This window comes from Otolemur garnettii, unplaced genomic scaffold (assembly GCF_000181295.1).
Source record: "Otolemur garnettii isolate 467f Iridium unplaced genomic scaffold, OtoGar3 scaffold00011, whole genome shotgun sequence".
In the NCBI taxonomy this organism is placed as follows: domain Eukaryota; kingdom Metazoa; phylum Chordata; class Mammalia; order Primates; family Galagidae; genus Otolemur; species Otolemur garnettii.
The window spans coordinates 34,634,376-34,649,969 of NW_003852406.1; the positions used below are offsets into that span (position 1 = coordinate 34,634,376).

A 15,594-nucleotide genomic window follows, 5' to 3' on the forward strand; every position below is an offset into this window, starting at 1 on the left:
CTGTGTGCATTTGTGCAGTGCTGTACTGGGGGGGACACACTCTCGCTGTGTGCATTTGTGCAGTGCTGTGCTGGGGGGGACACACTCTCGCTGTGTGCATTTACGGAGCTTCCTGGCAGCCAGGGCAAGTGGGGACAAAGCGGGGGGCATAATTTCTTTAAAGCAAGATGTATACCTCTTCTTCAAGACCCATTAACTTTTCCCATTATTAAATACATTTTTTTGGTTTGTTCAAAAATTTTTATCAAAATATAGTTTAGAGAATGTCTTACAAAAAAGAAAAATATTGTCCATATCCCACCTTTTAGCCTGGTTTACATGCAGATATAGATTTGTTAGGTAGTCATCACAGTATACTTAAAACATGTGTCTTTCTTTTCTACTTCATATCATACTCATACTAATAAACATTTTTATGTTTCATATAATTTCCATATAAAGACATTTAGATAGCTGTAGAACAATGCATTTGATAGACCAGAAATTACTTGGCCACTATCCTACTGTTGACAAATATATGTAAATAAACAACTAGACAGTGCTATAATAAGCTTTGCTTACATTATTTCTTCGGGAGACATTTCCAGGAATGAAGCCACTGAGTACCTGACAGATACTGCTGACCTGATTTCCCAGTGAGTCAGGCCAAGGGCTGGCAAACTATGGCCTGTGAGCCAGATAATGTTTTAATGAAACAGAGTCATGCTCACTTACTTGTATGCTGTCTGTGGTTGTAACAACACAGTTGAGTAGCTAACAGAGAACCTGAAGCCTAAAATATCTGCTGTCCGGCCTGCTACAGGAAAGATCTGCCAACCCCGCAGATTATCCCAATGTACAGTTCTCATGCTGTTTGGGGGAATGTACTTGGTATCACATTCTAATGGAGAGCACTGAGGAACAGGACAGACTTTGTCCTCCACAACAAATCTGCAGTGAACAGTATGTGTGGTAGGGCCTGTGGGCTGCCCACAAACCCAGCTTCCCTCCTTCCACAGAAGCGTAAATAACTATAGGTAGGATGTGGCTATCCAGCTCACATCCCCAACCTTTGCACCTAGATGTGGTGTTGTGATTAAAATCTTGCCAGAGGGATAGAAATGGAAATGACAGAAGCCACTGTGGGTTCATTTACTTGAGAGAGAATCTCTGGCCCTGGACTTCTGGTTCTATCTTGTTTGAACCACTGCCTTCCTGAGTTTCTCTGAAACTGTGGCTACTATTCTCTAACTAACCCAGAAACTGGTACCAGAAGAGGGGTGCTGCCACAATAAAACCTAAATTTAGTGGCAGCGAGTCAGCAGGAAGGCAACAGTGAAGAGGAAATGTACACCAGGCACGAATGCCAGTGACTCCTGTCAGATTGTGGCAAAACATTTTGCCTGTATAACCTGAAGGGAGACCACATACCAGCAGCTGTAAAGAAAGAAGCTAAATAAAATCAGAGCACCAGTATGTTCGTTACTCCTAGGTGTGTGCAGCAAGTTATTACAAGAAAGGTAAGAATTGCCCTGTCTACAAGTAAAGGCAAAAGGAAAAAGAGAAAGATCAGAGGTTGGGTCCCCACACGTTTGAAAAGCTAACTGCTTCTTTGCCAAATCCTTCCAAATTGTTCTCAGAGACTTCCTTAAACCAAAGGAACTCAGGTTAGTGAGAAAGATTAAACCAGAAGTATGCTTTCTCACTCAAGTCTGCTGTTTGAGATGGCCTGCAGGTAGGCAGGCATATAAGCGAAGAGAGGGAGGCACGGGTCAGACAAGCAAGGGGAGAAAGGAAGCGGCCCTCAGAGCCATCACGGGCACATGGAACTGCCGGGGAGCACGGAGGTCGGAAGGCTGTCAAGGTGTGTCAAGAAGCATAAGCCTAGCCTGAGAACACGCACCCTCCGGACCTCAGGATGCCCTTGAGTGGCAGTGAGCACAAAGGCCAGGGAAGGCACCCCCAAAGTTTCCAGCATGGCTTGGAAGACAGAAAAGATTTCTGAAAGGGCCAATCCAGGGGCCACAGAATAGAGGACAAGAGAGCAGCCTCCACACCAGAGAGCGGGAGCAGGGTCTCACCAAGGAAACTTCTCTGCTGTGGGGGCAGGGGATCCATTTCTGTGCAGCAGGGTCCCACCGTATTATGACTAACAATGTGGCGTATGTCCCATCTACCCAGTTTGTGTTCCCTCACAAGTCATATGTTAAAACCTAATCTCCTGTGTAACCATATTAAGAGTTAAGGTCTGTAGTGGACATTGGGTCGTGCGCGGTAATGACTTAGGAGATGATCAGGTCATGGGTAGGTTAGTGCCTTTGTAAGGGAGGCCTACAGGAGCTGGTCTGCCCCCTGCACCTTGTGAGGACACAGCTGGGTGCCAACTATGAGGCAGGGCTCTCCCCAGACATCAAATCTACTGGCACCTTGACCTTAGACTTCCCGGCCCCCAGAATAAACAATCCATTACTTTTGTTTATGAGCCAGCCAGGCTGAGGTGTTTTGTTACAGCATCTAAACAGACTAAGGCATCACTGTCCCTGGGGGCTGCTGCTTTGCCGTTACCTGTGGCTGTCTGGTCGAGCTCTTTTTCCCTGGAATGTGAGTATCTCATTTTTGCCTCACTGGCTTCAAGGTCATATCTAGCCTAGACACATGTCCTCTCTCCATCTTGCTGGCTAGAGTAGCAACAACTAGGGAAGCAACTTGGAAGCTACATGATGAAAATCGGGGAGCTACCGCTGCCTAGACCCCTGAGGGTCTCCGTGAATTAGAACCACTGCTTTCTCGGAATATCCTTGCTGGATTGTGGCATGACTGAGAAAGTTCTACTTTACATTTGGGTTTGTGATTTTGTTTTCATTTTCAAAACAGAAACTAGCATTAACTGAATATAATACAAAACGAGTCTTCAGATAATTACACCTGAATATCCTCTTGGTACTTTAAAAATAAAATCAGTTTAAATAACTTTCCATGAAACAGTACACCAAAAACATAAACTGAAAAGTAGTACCACATTCTATAAAGATACTGTAACCATGAAAATAATTAAAAAATAAAATAGACAATTTTACCAAACTCAAGCGAGGTGCAATCTCTAGTCTGCAAATGGCTCTTAACCTGAGGTCTATCCTCTCTGTTAAAACTGGACATTAAAGGTGGCACCTGTGACTCAGTGAGTAGGGCGCCTGCCCCATATATCAAGAGTGGCAGGTTCAAACCTGGCCCTGGCCAAACTGCAACAAAAAATAGCTGGGCATTGTGGTGGGCTCCTGTAGTCTCAGCTACTCAGGAGGCTGAGGCAAGAGAATTGCCTAAGCCCAAGAGCTGGAGGTTGCTGTGAGCTGTAATACCACAGCACTCTACTGAAGGCGACAGAGTAAGATTCTGTCTCTAAAAAAATAATAATAATAATTGGACATTAAAAATATTCCAGCACAGGAGGGTAATTGGTGGGACCACACCTACAGTACATCTTACAAGGATACATGTGAAATTTACTAAATGTAGAATATAAATGTCTTAACACAATAACTAAGAAAATGCCATGAAGGCTATGTTGACCAGTTTGATGAAAATATTTCAAATTGTATATAAAACTAGCACATTGTACCCCATGATTGCATTAATGTACACAGCTATGATTTAATAAAAGAAAAATAAATAAATAAAAAATATTCTAGCACAAATGGTAGCTTATGTCCTTGGTTTGATTCAGAGTGATAAAAAGAGAATTGAAAAAGGAATATTCTCACATGATGTGAATCGAGGTTGTTTACTGTTACATCCATTTAGCACCTAAAGCCATCATGGGGACTGCAGAGCTGTGTCCAGTGGGACACAACACTGTCTAGAGGGAAGTTTGCATCAGTAACTCAGACCGAGTACCACCAGAATAAAGCCCTCCTTTTCATGCAGCAAATCCCTATCAGTTATAAAATAGGAATTCTTAAGATTGCAAATACTATTGGGAAACAAGAATCATTAGCACAGTAAACCAGAAAGTATGAGGGATGTGAGGAACACCTGGAAGACGGCTACAAGTGATGGATGGAGGAGACCAAACTTGAAACGGTTCCCAAAGAGGGGTGCTATGAAACTGGATTTTGAGGGTGTGCTGGTGGGCATTCTGGGAAAAGAGCAGCCAGGTGAGTCCTCCCACCCTGGATTGTCTCAAAGACAGCTGCCTCTGAGAAGGAGCAAGGAGTGTGGAAACCTGAAACAGGAAGTCAAGATGGTGCCACAGGAGCCAGAAACTTCCAGAAAACCAGAAACCAGTTCCCTCACTCATCACCTATCCCTCTTGACCACAGAAGGCTGAGTAGGAAGGGCCGTCAAGTAAGCAGGTGTGTGCAGAGCCAAGAGTCATCAACATCAGAAGAGACAGACTTAACACAGTCAATGCCAGATCTCAACAAGCACTCAGAAGGATAAGAATTGATATAGAGCCACCAACGGGAGACTGTTCAAAAAGTATAATTTATATTTTCAGAGGGATATGAAAGGTCTAATTTCTTGTAAAATTAAAGTGAAAAATTAAAAAAAGAAAACGAACATTGGGCAGAATAACAGTCCCCCAAAGATGTCCACCTTCTAATCTCTACAACCTGTGAATATGTCACCTCACCTGGCCAAAGGGAATCTGCAGATGTGATTAAGTTACAGATTTTGATGTGGAGAAAGCCCTGGATTTTGTGAGTGGGCCTAAAATAATCACAAGGGTCCTTATGAGAGGGAAGCAAGAGGGTCTGAGTTAGGCAGAGGCCTTGAAGATGCTACAGACAGAAAGGGCTGGAAGCCTGGGGCTGTGGCTGCCTCTGGAAGGTGGAGAAGCAGGGAAAAAGGATTCTCTCCTAGAGTCTCCGTAAGGAATGCCAACACCTAGATTTCAGGACTTCTGACCTCCAGAACTGTAAGGTAGGTAAGAAATTTAATAAATTTATGTGATTTTAAGCTCCATAGTTTGTGGTAATTTTTGGAGTGCCAATAGGAAACTAATACAATTGGAATGAGAAACTCAAAAGAGAAATTTGATGCCAAATAAATAAGTGGGTACAGTCAAAAATAAAGTAATAAGGTAAAATTTCCTTAGAGGGCAGAAAAAGATACAGACAGCAAGACAGGAAAGCTGAGATATAGAGGAAAGGCCGAAAGTTTCAACAGCTAGTAGGAGTTTCAAAGAGAATTGAGAAAAAGGGTATTTAAAGTAGTGAAAAAATTTCCAGAAAATTGTCAAAGATAATTTGAGTAATTAGAATAAAAGGATCAATGAGAATAAAGGAAGAGGAAGGAACTTAGCCAACCTTTCCATAATTCAGGACACAACTGTCAGGAGGGAAAAGACACATCTACAACTACAATCAGAGATTTCAATACTCTTTACACCCAAATTAACAGAAAAATAAAAATAAACCCAGTAAGAATATAGAAGACTTGACCAATGCTACCAAATAGCTTGACCTAATTAATATTTATAGAACACTTCACCCAACAAGAATAGAATACACATCATTGCCAACTTCACCTAAAACATTTACCAAGATGGATCATATCGTAGGCTATGAAGCAAGTCTCAAAAAATTTAAAGGGATATGATTAATACAAAGAATGTTATTTGACCAAAACTGTGATTAATTAAAAATCTAAACCAGAAAGATATCTACAAAATACCCACATACATGGAAATGAAGTAGCACACTTCAAAAGAAACCATGGGTTAAAGAGGGTATCAAAAGTGAAATCAGAAAGTATTCTGAAGGTGATGAAAATGAGAACGTGACATATCTCAGTGGGGGACTGGTTACGCTAAACACATATATTAGAAAGGAGCAAGGACGCAATGATCTTAGTTTCTACTCTAAGAAACCAGAAAAAGGGTAAATGAGATCCAAAGCAAAAGAAATGAAGTAATAAGAATCAAAGTAGAAATCAATGAAACAGAAAATGGTAAAAAACAGAGAAAAATCAATCAGACAGAGAACTGGTGCTTTAAGAAGATCAATACACCTATTGATACACCTCTAGTCAAAATGATTACAAAAAGAAAAAGACACAAATTGCCAATTACAAAAATAAATAATAGAGGTGACATCACTATAAATTCTGTATATCTTAAAAGAATAATAAGAGATTATTATGAACAACTTTATGCAATACATTTGGAAACTCAGAGAACCTCGACAAATTCCTCAAAGGACACAAACTCCCCAAGATCACTCAAGAAGAAACAGATAACTTCAACTACCTTGTATTTATAAAGAAGTTGAATTTGTAGTTAAAAACTTTTAAAGAGAAAAAAAAGCAGTAACTTTAGAGAGGAGAAAGCTGACCAACTTGGCCCCAGCCAGCTGACCGAGATTAGCATCAACAGTGATAAGTCATGTGGAAGGGACACACTCTTGATGTGATGCGATAAGAACAGCTCTTTACTTCTGTGGTCTCCTTCTGAAAACCCAGAACCACACAGTCTAGGAACCAAATACCATCAAACAGATCTCATTTGAAGGGCACTTTACAAAACTTTGCACAACTGTAAAGTTCATTAAAAACAAAGAAAATCTTAGAAACTGTCACAGCCAAGCATGGCCCCAGGAGAGGAGAGGACTAAATGTCATGTGGTATTCTGGCTGAGATCCTGGAACAGGAAAAGGACAGTAGTTAGGAACTAAGGAAATCTGAATGAAGTACAGACTTTAGTTAATAGTATCAATATAGGTTCATCAATTATAATAAAGGTATCACACTAACAAGACGTGAGGAGTGCCTGGGAATACTGCTAGCTCTACAACTTCTCATTAAGTCTAAAACTGTTCTAAAATTGAAAAGTTATTTTTTCAAAAAACTTTTCTGTAAAAAGTTAATCTCAGGAATGCAAGATTAATTTCATTAATTTAATGAAATTCAACATATTAACAAACTAAAACTAAAAAATAAATGATACCTCATCAAATGCCCTGCCCCCCAAAAACTGTTCCTGATAAAAACTCTCACCAAACTATAACTAAAAGGGAACTCCTTCAGTCTGATAAAAGACATCTATGAAAAACCTTCAGTGAAAATCATATTTAATTATAAAATACTGAATGATTCTGCCCTGAGATCAGAGACAACACAAGGATGTCCACTCTGAGCGCTTGTATTCAATTGTATTCCACAAGTGAATGGGGGTTCTAACACTTGCGAAAAGGCAAGAAAAACAAAAGCTTCCAGACATCCAAGAAAACTGTCATTATTTATAGATGACATGATCATTTATATTAAAGAAACTCTGGAATCTATAAAAAAGCTACTAGATCTACTAAATAAATTTAACAACAAGGCAAGATACAACAGCAATATATAAAACTCAATTGTATTTTTACATACAGGAATACCAGCAATGAAGAAATTGGAAATAGAAATTTTAGAAAAATGCTATTTACAATTGTATAAAAATATGAAATATTTAGATATTGAATAAAACCCATATGAGACATGTATACTGAAAACAGCAAAATTCCTGAGAGAAGTTAAAGAAGATCTAAATAAATGGTAAATAAACTAGACTGTATTCCTGATCAGAACACCCAGTATTCTTAGCCTGTCGATTCTCCATAAATTGATTTAGAGATGCAGCCCAATCCAAATCGAAAGCTGAGCATGCTTTTGTCTTAGTAGGAATTGAAAAGGTGACCTTAAAATTCACCTAGGGGCCGGGCTCAGTGGCTCACACCTGTAATGTCAACACTCTGGAGGCTAAGGCAGGAGGACTGCCTGAGGCTAGGAGTTTGAGACCAGCCAGGGAAATATAGACACTTATATATAGTGTTCTTATAGACACTTTATAAGAAAAATAAAAAATTAGCCAAACATGGTGACTCAGACTCAACATCTGTAGTCCCAGTTATTAATGAGGCTGAGGCAGGATGACCACTAGAGCCCAGGAGTTTCAGGTTATAATGAACTAAAATTGTGCCACTGTCCTTCAGCCCAGGTGACAGAGTGACACTCTGTCTCTTTGTCTCTTTTTTTTTTTTTTTGAGACAGAGCCTCAAGCTGTTGCTCTGGGTAAAGTGCTGTGGCATCAAAGCTCACAGCAACCTCCAACTCCTGGGCTCAAGCAATTCTCCTGCCTCTGCCTCCCAAGTAGTTGGGACTACAGTGCCTGCCACAACGCCCAGCTATTTTTTGGTTGCAGCCATCATTGTTGTTTGGCAGGCTAGGCTGGATTTGAACCCACCACCTTAGGTGTATGTGACTGGCGCCTTAGCCGCTGGAGCCACAGACACGGAGCTGACACCCTGTGTCTTAAAAAAATATATTCACACAGAAAGGCAAAGGAACTAGAATAGCCAAACAACTTTAAAAAGGAAAACCAAAGTTAGAGAACTGACAGGCCCTGACTTTCACTTAGAAAGCTACAGTAACCAGGGGGTGGGGGAGGGGAGGGAGAAGGGCATCTGGGTGGTGGGAGGGTGACTGGAAAGATCACCTATATGGTCTGTCTAACAAGGGTACAAGTGAACTTTTCTAGAGCTAGAGTATAAATGTTTTAACACAATAACTAATTAAATGACATAAAGTCTATGTTAACCAGTTTGATGTAAGTATTTCAAATTGTATATGAAAACACTACACTATACCCCATGTTTGCATTGATGTATACAGCTATCATTTAATAAAAAAGAAAAGAAAAGAAAAGAAAGCTACAGTAATCAAGGCGACAAAAAGTTCTGTGAGAATAGAGATGGAAGGAAAACACATTTTGGACGAGGCCCCAAAACTGTTTAAAAACCTGACGTCCCAAAGACCACTATGTAGAATTTGGATACAAAACAAAAGTAGGTGAGATAAGGGGAATCAGTTTTACGATTTTTAATCCCCACCTGCATCCATGACCATAAATGGGTCGAAGACGGAAATCAGGGAAGATGTGAAGAAAAGTTTTTGGAGAGTGTAGAGGAGGAGATGTATGCTGTTTCACAGCAAAGAAAGAGAGAAAGAGTTTTAAAAGATCCCAGCAGCCTTTAGATATGTCCCCTGGAGATTTAACAACAGAAGCGGTAGATGCGGAAGAGAAAAGAAGCAAAGTACAACCTCTTTGCTGACACGAAGCAGCTGGTGAGAGCCTGGGAAGGAGGAAAAGCCCGCCATTAAATCAAGATTCCAGCTTTGACTAGGACACAGGTCTTAGTATTTCCATCACTGCATGACACTGCACTTAACGCACTCATGTGATCGGAGTGTGTGACCCCAGAGTAGGCAGGAAAGTCACAGGGCCGGCCCACATTTTCATCCAGAGCTAGAGACAACTTAAACTAACAGCAGGGAGAAAATGAGGGGAGAGCGCTTTACGAGTCCTGCATGATACAAGCGAAGGCTGCACAGTGAAGACAGTTGAAGCTCTGTAATTTGACCACAAGCTTTGTAATTTCCCAGTTGGGAAACTGGTCGACATTCGGACGCAGTCAACATAAGGAACCCCACCCACTGCACTGACAGGCACATGTGGTGCATGTCCCATGTATGAAAGTTAGGTCCCCTTAAGGAGGTGGTCAGTGAAGCAAGGTGGTCAACTATGGAGGTTCTACTGTATTTATGTAACAAAAATAATGGTTACAAGGAAACTAGAAGGGTGGGGAGAGGGAGAAATGTGTGGGAGGCTGCAAGTTAGGAAGCTCACCCACTATCTTTCATATGGGAAATCAATATGCATCACCTAAATCGAAAAATCAAAATCAAGGAAGAGTAAAACAAGCACATTATTTAGATGATGAAGTAAAACAGTAGATGAATAGCTGAAAGAGTTGAAAGTGGTTTCCTCTGAAAGTAGGAATTAGGCATTGGAGAGAAGTAGAGGGAAGACTGGTGTTTCCTTCTAAACTACATACACATATACAATAATAGTTTTTATTCTTAATGATCAGAAAAGCCATGGGGACTGATCTTGTTTTCATCCAGAGGTAAAGGATCTACATTTACCTTTTTAAAACTACATATACAATATTACATTTTCTTTTAGAAATTAGATGCATATATTATTCATTTTTATTTGAAAAAAAAAAAAACCTTTAAGGATAGCAATAGTGTAGGAAGAAGATTCAGACAGTGCAGCTTCTATGGACACTGCGTGTCATGGAAGAGCAGGCAGGACAAATGAACCTCGGCCACGTCGCACCCTTAAATGAAAAGTAACTCAAAATGGATCACGAACTTAAGAAAAAAAAAGTAAGAGAAAATCTTTAGTGCCTAGAACTAGGCAAAGAATTCCTAGACTTCACACCAAAAGGAGAAATGGATACCCTGGACTTCACCAAAATTAAAAACTTTTAATCTGTGGAAGACTCTGTTAAGAGGATAAAAGATAAACCACAGGGTGAGAGAATCTATTTGCAGACCACATATACATGAAAGGACTTGTATTTATTATATATATATAATAAATAAATATATATATATATATATATTTTTTTTTTCAGTTTTTGTCCAGGGCTGGGTTTAAACTCGCCACCTCCGCTATATGGAGCTGGAGCCCTCCTACTCCTTGAGCCACAGGCGCTGCCCAGGACTTGTATTTAAAATATATAAAGGATTCTCAAAACTCAACAATAAAAATATAAACAATTCAGTTAGAAAATGAGCAAAAGACAAGAGACATTTCCCAAAGTGGACACACAGATCGTAAATAAATACATGGAAAAAAATGTCCAACATCTTTGGTCATTATGGAAGTGCAGATCAAAACCAGAATAAGATTCACTATGTACCTATTAAAGTGGCTAAAATTAAAAAAGTAGTCGCAACATCAAATGCTGGCAGGCATGTGGAGAAACTGGGTCACCCATACATTATTGAGTTTGCAGTTTCTTTTAATTTATAAAAATAAGTGTACATGATAAAGATCTAAATATTAGGGAAACATGGTGGGTTTTTTCTTTTAAGACAGAGTCTCATTTTGTTGCCAGTAGAGCAACACTTTGTATGACAGTAGAGTGTCATAGCGTCATGGCTCCCAGCAACCTCAAAACTCTTGGGCTCAAGTGACCCTCTTGCCTCAGCCTCACAAATAGCTGGGACTATAGGTGCCTGGCTCAATGCCCGGCTATTTTTTAGAGACAGGGTCTCACTCTTGCTCAGGCTGGTCTTGAACACCTGAGCTCAGGCAATCCACCTGCCTTGGCCTCCCAGAGTGCTGGGATTACAGCAGTGAGCCACCACGCGCTGCCTTAGGGACAGATTTTTTAAAAGTAGTAGAAAACTGAAAGAGAATAACTTTGAGGATGGGAAGACTTTTCTCAACAGGGCACAAAGCGTAAGTCATAGGGAAAAGGGTGATAAATTTGACACATCAGACTAAAACTTCTGTCTGCTCAAAACTAAAAAAAGCATAGAACAGCAGAAACCACAGAGAGAAAGAATAGCGCCCTCCAGCGATGTCCTCAGGAACAACAGACAAAACAACTATCCCTGAGAGAAAGCATCTGGTAAGAACCACAAACCAGGTGAGCAATCACAGTACCTGGTTTTAACATCACACTAGGGAAAGAGGCACTGAAGAGAGAAGGAAAAACAGGTGTTGCACTGTACAGGAATGAACTTCAGATCCTTTGTCTGAAGTTCTCTGTTATTATTTCTTTGAATAAATTTTCTGTTCCAGTCTCCTTCTCTATCCCCTCTGTAAGGCCAAAACTGCTTAGATTTGCTCTATTGAGTCAATTTTTCGTCTTGTAGGCATGCTTCATTCTCTTTTATTCTCCCCAATTACCCTGATTTGATTATTACACATTGTAATGCCTATAACAAAATATCACATGTACTCTGTAAATACATACAACTATTATGTAGTCATACTAATTAAAAGGAAACCTTAATTGAAAAAATAAAACAGCAAACAAAAAACTACTGCATGTGAAAGTTTACAGATAAACGACAAATTTATATATTTATACACACATACACACACAGGGTATCCATAAAATGTGTGCAATTTAAAATAGTAGTCTATTTTAAGTTGTACACAAACTTTATGGACACCCTGTATAAAAAACTATTCATAGGCCCATATGAAAGGAACTCCTGTAAATTAATAAGGCAAAGCCAGCTACCCAGATAAAAAATAAATGGCATAAATAGACAATTCAGAGAGGGGGAAATAAATATGGCAAATTAAAATGTAAAAAAAATGTTAAACCTCACTAGTCATCACAGAAAGGCAAATTAGGATAGAATACTATTCTTTTCCTGATGGGTGCTTGGCAGAAATTGAAGTCCAAAGACGGGGCTGTAGGGAAGCAGGTTTTGATGTATTAACCATGGTGCTGCCAGTTTAGAGGGTAATTTAGCAACATCTATCATCATGTAAAATGTGCATTCACTCTGACTCAGAAATTCCATTTCCCAGAAAAACTTGCTTATTGATACATGAAAGCAGGCAGGAGATCCACTGTAGCAAACAACTGGAAACAACCTTAATGCTCACTAATAGGGAAATGGTTTAATGGAAAACTATGAAGCTATTAAAATAGTGAGATAAGCCTGTATGTGTGACATGGAAATAACACCAAGAAATAGTGATATATTTTAAAAATAAGTTGCAGAACAATACGCCTACTGTGAAATATTTAAACAAAACTTAAAAAATCCAAAACTGTGTATATGTGTATACATAGATATGATAATATGCATAACATATTGTAAACATTGGCTCTGTCTAGGAAGGGCATAGGGATGGAGTGTCTGTCTCCAATAGACTATAGAATGCTTTATACCACCAATTTTTTTCTCAGTTTGATTACCATATTTTGCTGTGTTTAATGCATAGATTTTCCCCAAATTTTTGAGGGAAAAATAGTGGGATATATCTATTGGCATAATATGGAAATAACACCCAGGAACAGTGACATGTTTTAAAAAGCAATTTGCAGAACAATATGCCTAATATGAAGCATTATACATGGGTAATACTAATTCTGGATCTATGTACGTGTTTTTGATTCTTTTATTCAGGCTTATGCGTTAAAAGTATAACTTCAGAAAGCAATAATGGTATCTGTATGCAAATTAATGCCCTTAAATACAGTGATCAGTTTTGTTGAAGACATAGTGAACTTGTAATGAAAACATTTTTGACCAGCAAAGAGCAAAAATGCAATTCTCTCCACACACTTTAGGTAGGCTCTTGCAATCTAGCTGATATTTTTATTAAAAATTATTATAAAATCCCTTGGAAAATGTCGAAACAGTTTTCATACACTGCAAACTTTAAGTTAATAGTTATTAACTGTATTAAGGAGCCTGTGGGAGACACTTTGGAGCTCCTCCCACAGAGAGTGTCGTCAGATTGTGGAGTCAACAGGAAGAAGAGTGTCATCGGATGCCAAGACAGAGGGAAACCTGCAAAGTGGCAGGGAGTGAAGCTGGTGAAGACCTCGACCTTGAGCTGCGTCAGACTGGGATCTCTGTTTGACCAAGATGATACAGAAGAGGGCGAAAGGACTGCATGAGAAAAAACACTGATGCTTTGTAGGAGATAGGATCCCTTTGCTCAAGATATGGAAGTTCGCCTCAACGTGCACCCTCAGGAGACTATTTCTGAGAAGCATTTCCTTGAGAATCTGAGCTTCTACACCTGCCTATTGATGTGCAGGAGTGCATAGAGTGACTCTCCCTAGGGGGTGTGGAGAAACAGCCGAGGTGTTAGCTGGGGGTGGACAGACCGGTCTTGGAGCATTGGGTTCTATTCTCTGCATTCCTCCTTCATTAGCATTATAAGGTGTAACTTTACCTTGGGCGAGCAAGGACCAACAACCAGGCTCCAAAATGTTTTACTCTAAACAAAATCAATTGTATATGTGTTCCTCAACCTTCACACTAAATTGTAATATTAAATGGTTGCTTCCTCACGATACTTGACTTCTTTGTATATGTGTTAAATTCTTACTAAATGTTGGAAAGTATATAAGATATTGAGTAAAATTTATCGGGGCCGCCGACCAGAGCGAGTCCCGGTCTCCCTTGAAGATTCATTCCGTCTGCAGTTCTTTCCCCTGCGTCACCGGATCAGAAGCTCCAAGGAACACACAACAACAGTTTGGCGCCGTGAGCAGGAGTCCACGGCTGGACCGAGGACCTGTTCAAGTTGTTCGTGGAGCATCTGTTCAACCGACCTTGAGGTTAGTAAACTGGAACTTTCGGAATCCAAAGAGTTGCTAAGACTTGGAAATATTCAGGCTTTGGACAGGTAGAAAAAGGGATCATTTATCATGGGTAACTCCTTGGTTATTGAGGATGAATACATTCAATTGCTTAAAAATCTTTTAGATACTATGGGAATTTCTGTTAAGACTAACTCTTTTCACCGCTTGTTTGCCACCATAAGAAATTGTTGCCATTGGTTTACTCCTGATTCCCATAATCAATTAAATTTGACTGTTTGGGAGGAAGTCGGCGAAGAAATGAAACGCCATCACCAGCAAGGCAATATTATAGATAAAGAAATTTGGGCTGTTTACCATTTGGTTAAGTTAGCTTTACAGTCTTTTGTAGGCACCAAAAGTAAAGTTCCTAAGCCGCCTACTTCCCCTGCTACTGCAGGTGCCGAGGCAGATCTTATTAAACTTTCTGTCTCAGACAAAACTGAGCATCCAACACTCAATCAGAGTGAGAAAGAGAAAGCTGATAATACGGAGGACTCCTTAGATGAGTGCTCTTCACAAGGGGACAATGAAAATGATATTAATGTTTTGTCTCCATCCTCATCTACACACTCTTTACAGGATAAAATGATTGAACTTAAAAGTTTTATTAAAGAATGTTATGATATGATGAAAAAGACTAAAACTCAACCTTCTGCACCTCCTGAATCTCTTTTAGATATGGTAATTCCATCCTCTTTACCCCCTCCGGCTTTTCCTCCTCTACCCACTTCGCAGTTTTTCCGGCCACAGCCTCCTCCCTTTGTTCCTCCTCTCTCCATGGCAGAGGCCCCTAAGCCACTCAGATCACATCCGCCATCTCCAGAGAGGAGCAGACCAACTCCCTCGGTAACTCAGCGGCCTCCGCCTCCTGCCGTTCAACTTCCAGTTGTCGAATATTGGACATATGAGTCCACCCGCATTAAAAGAGCAGTTTTTCCCAACCCTAAAGACATCAGGTTGCTAGATGAATTGGGGATTCCCTGTAACTCTTCTAATTTACCCCCGCCACCTGCGAGTTCTAACAGCTTAGGTCTAATTATGCCTATTACTCGGGCAGCAGCACGAAGGGCGGGTGCAGGAGACAATGTGCAACCTGGGGCTCAAGCTGAACCCCAAGTACAATATACTGAGATTGATTTAAAATTCCTCAAGTCTCTTAAAGATGCGGTTATGTCTTATGGTCCAAATGTTCCATTTACTCAAGGGATTTTGCATTCTTATTGTGGGGATCGTTATCTTACACCCAGAGACTGGGAGAGATTAGCAGAAACAGTGCTTACACCTGCTCAATATTTGCTTTTTGACTCTGGATGGAAAAAGGAAGCCATTGCTCGTAGTGATGATAACCCTGATTTACCATATCCTCAATTAACAGGTACAGGAGATTTCAGACCACAGGATAAACAGCTTGAAATTCCTGATAATATTTTATTTAGAA

General features: G+C 40.0%; 1 protein-coding gene across 4 annotated transcripts in view; it reads right to left on the reverse strand.

Annotated features, from left to right (window-relative positions):
- Positions 1-15,594, reverse strand: part of SH3GL3 (SH3 domain containing GRB2 like 3, endophilin A3) — a 189,903-nt gene that overhangs the window by 25,413 nt on the left and 148,896 nt on the right. Inside the window, exons 6-7 of one of the 4 annotated variants that reach the window (XM_023510054.1) lie at positions 3,800-3,828; positions 942-965 (exon numbers count right to left, since the gene is read on the reverse strand). The exons of the other annotated variants lie outside the window; for them this stretch is intronic. Of the exons in view, the coding sequence (XP_023365822.1) occupies positions 942-965; positions 3,800-3,828 (53 nt within the window). The remainder of the gene's footprint in view (positions 1-941; positions 966-3,799; positions 3,829-15,594) is intronic. 4 annotated transcript variants of the gene reach the window in all.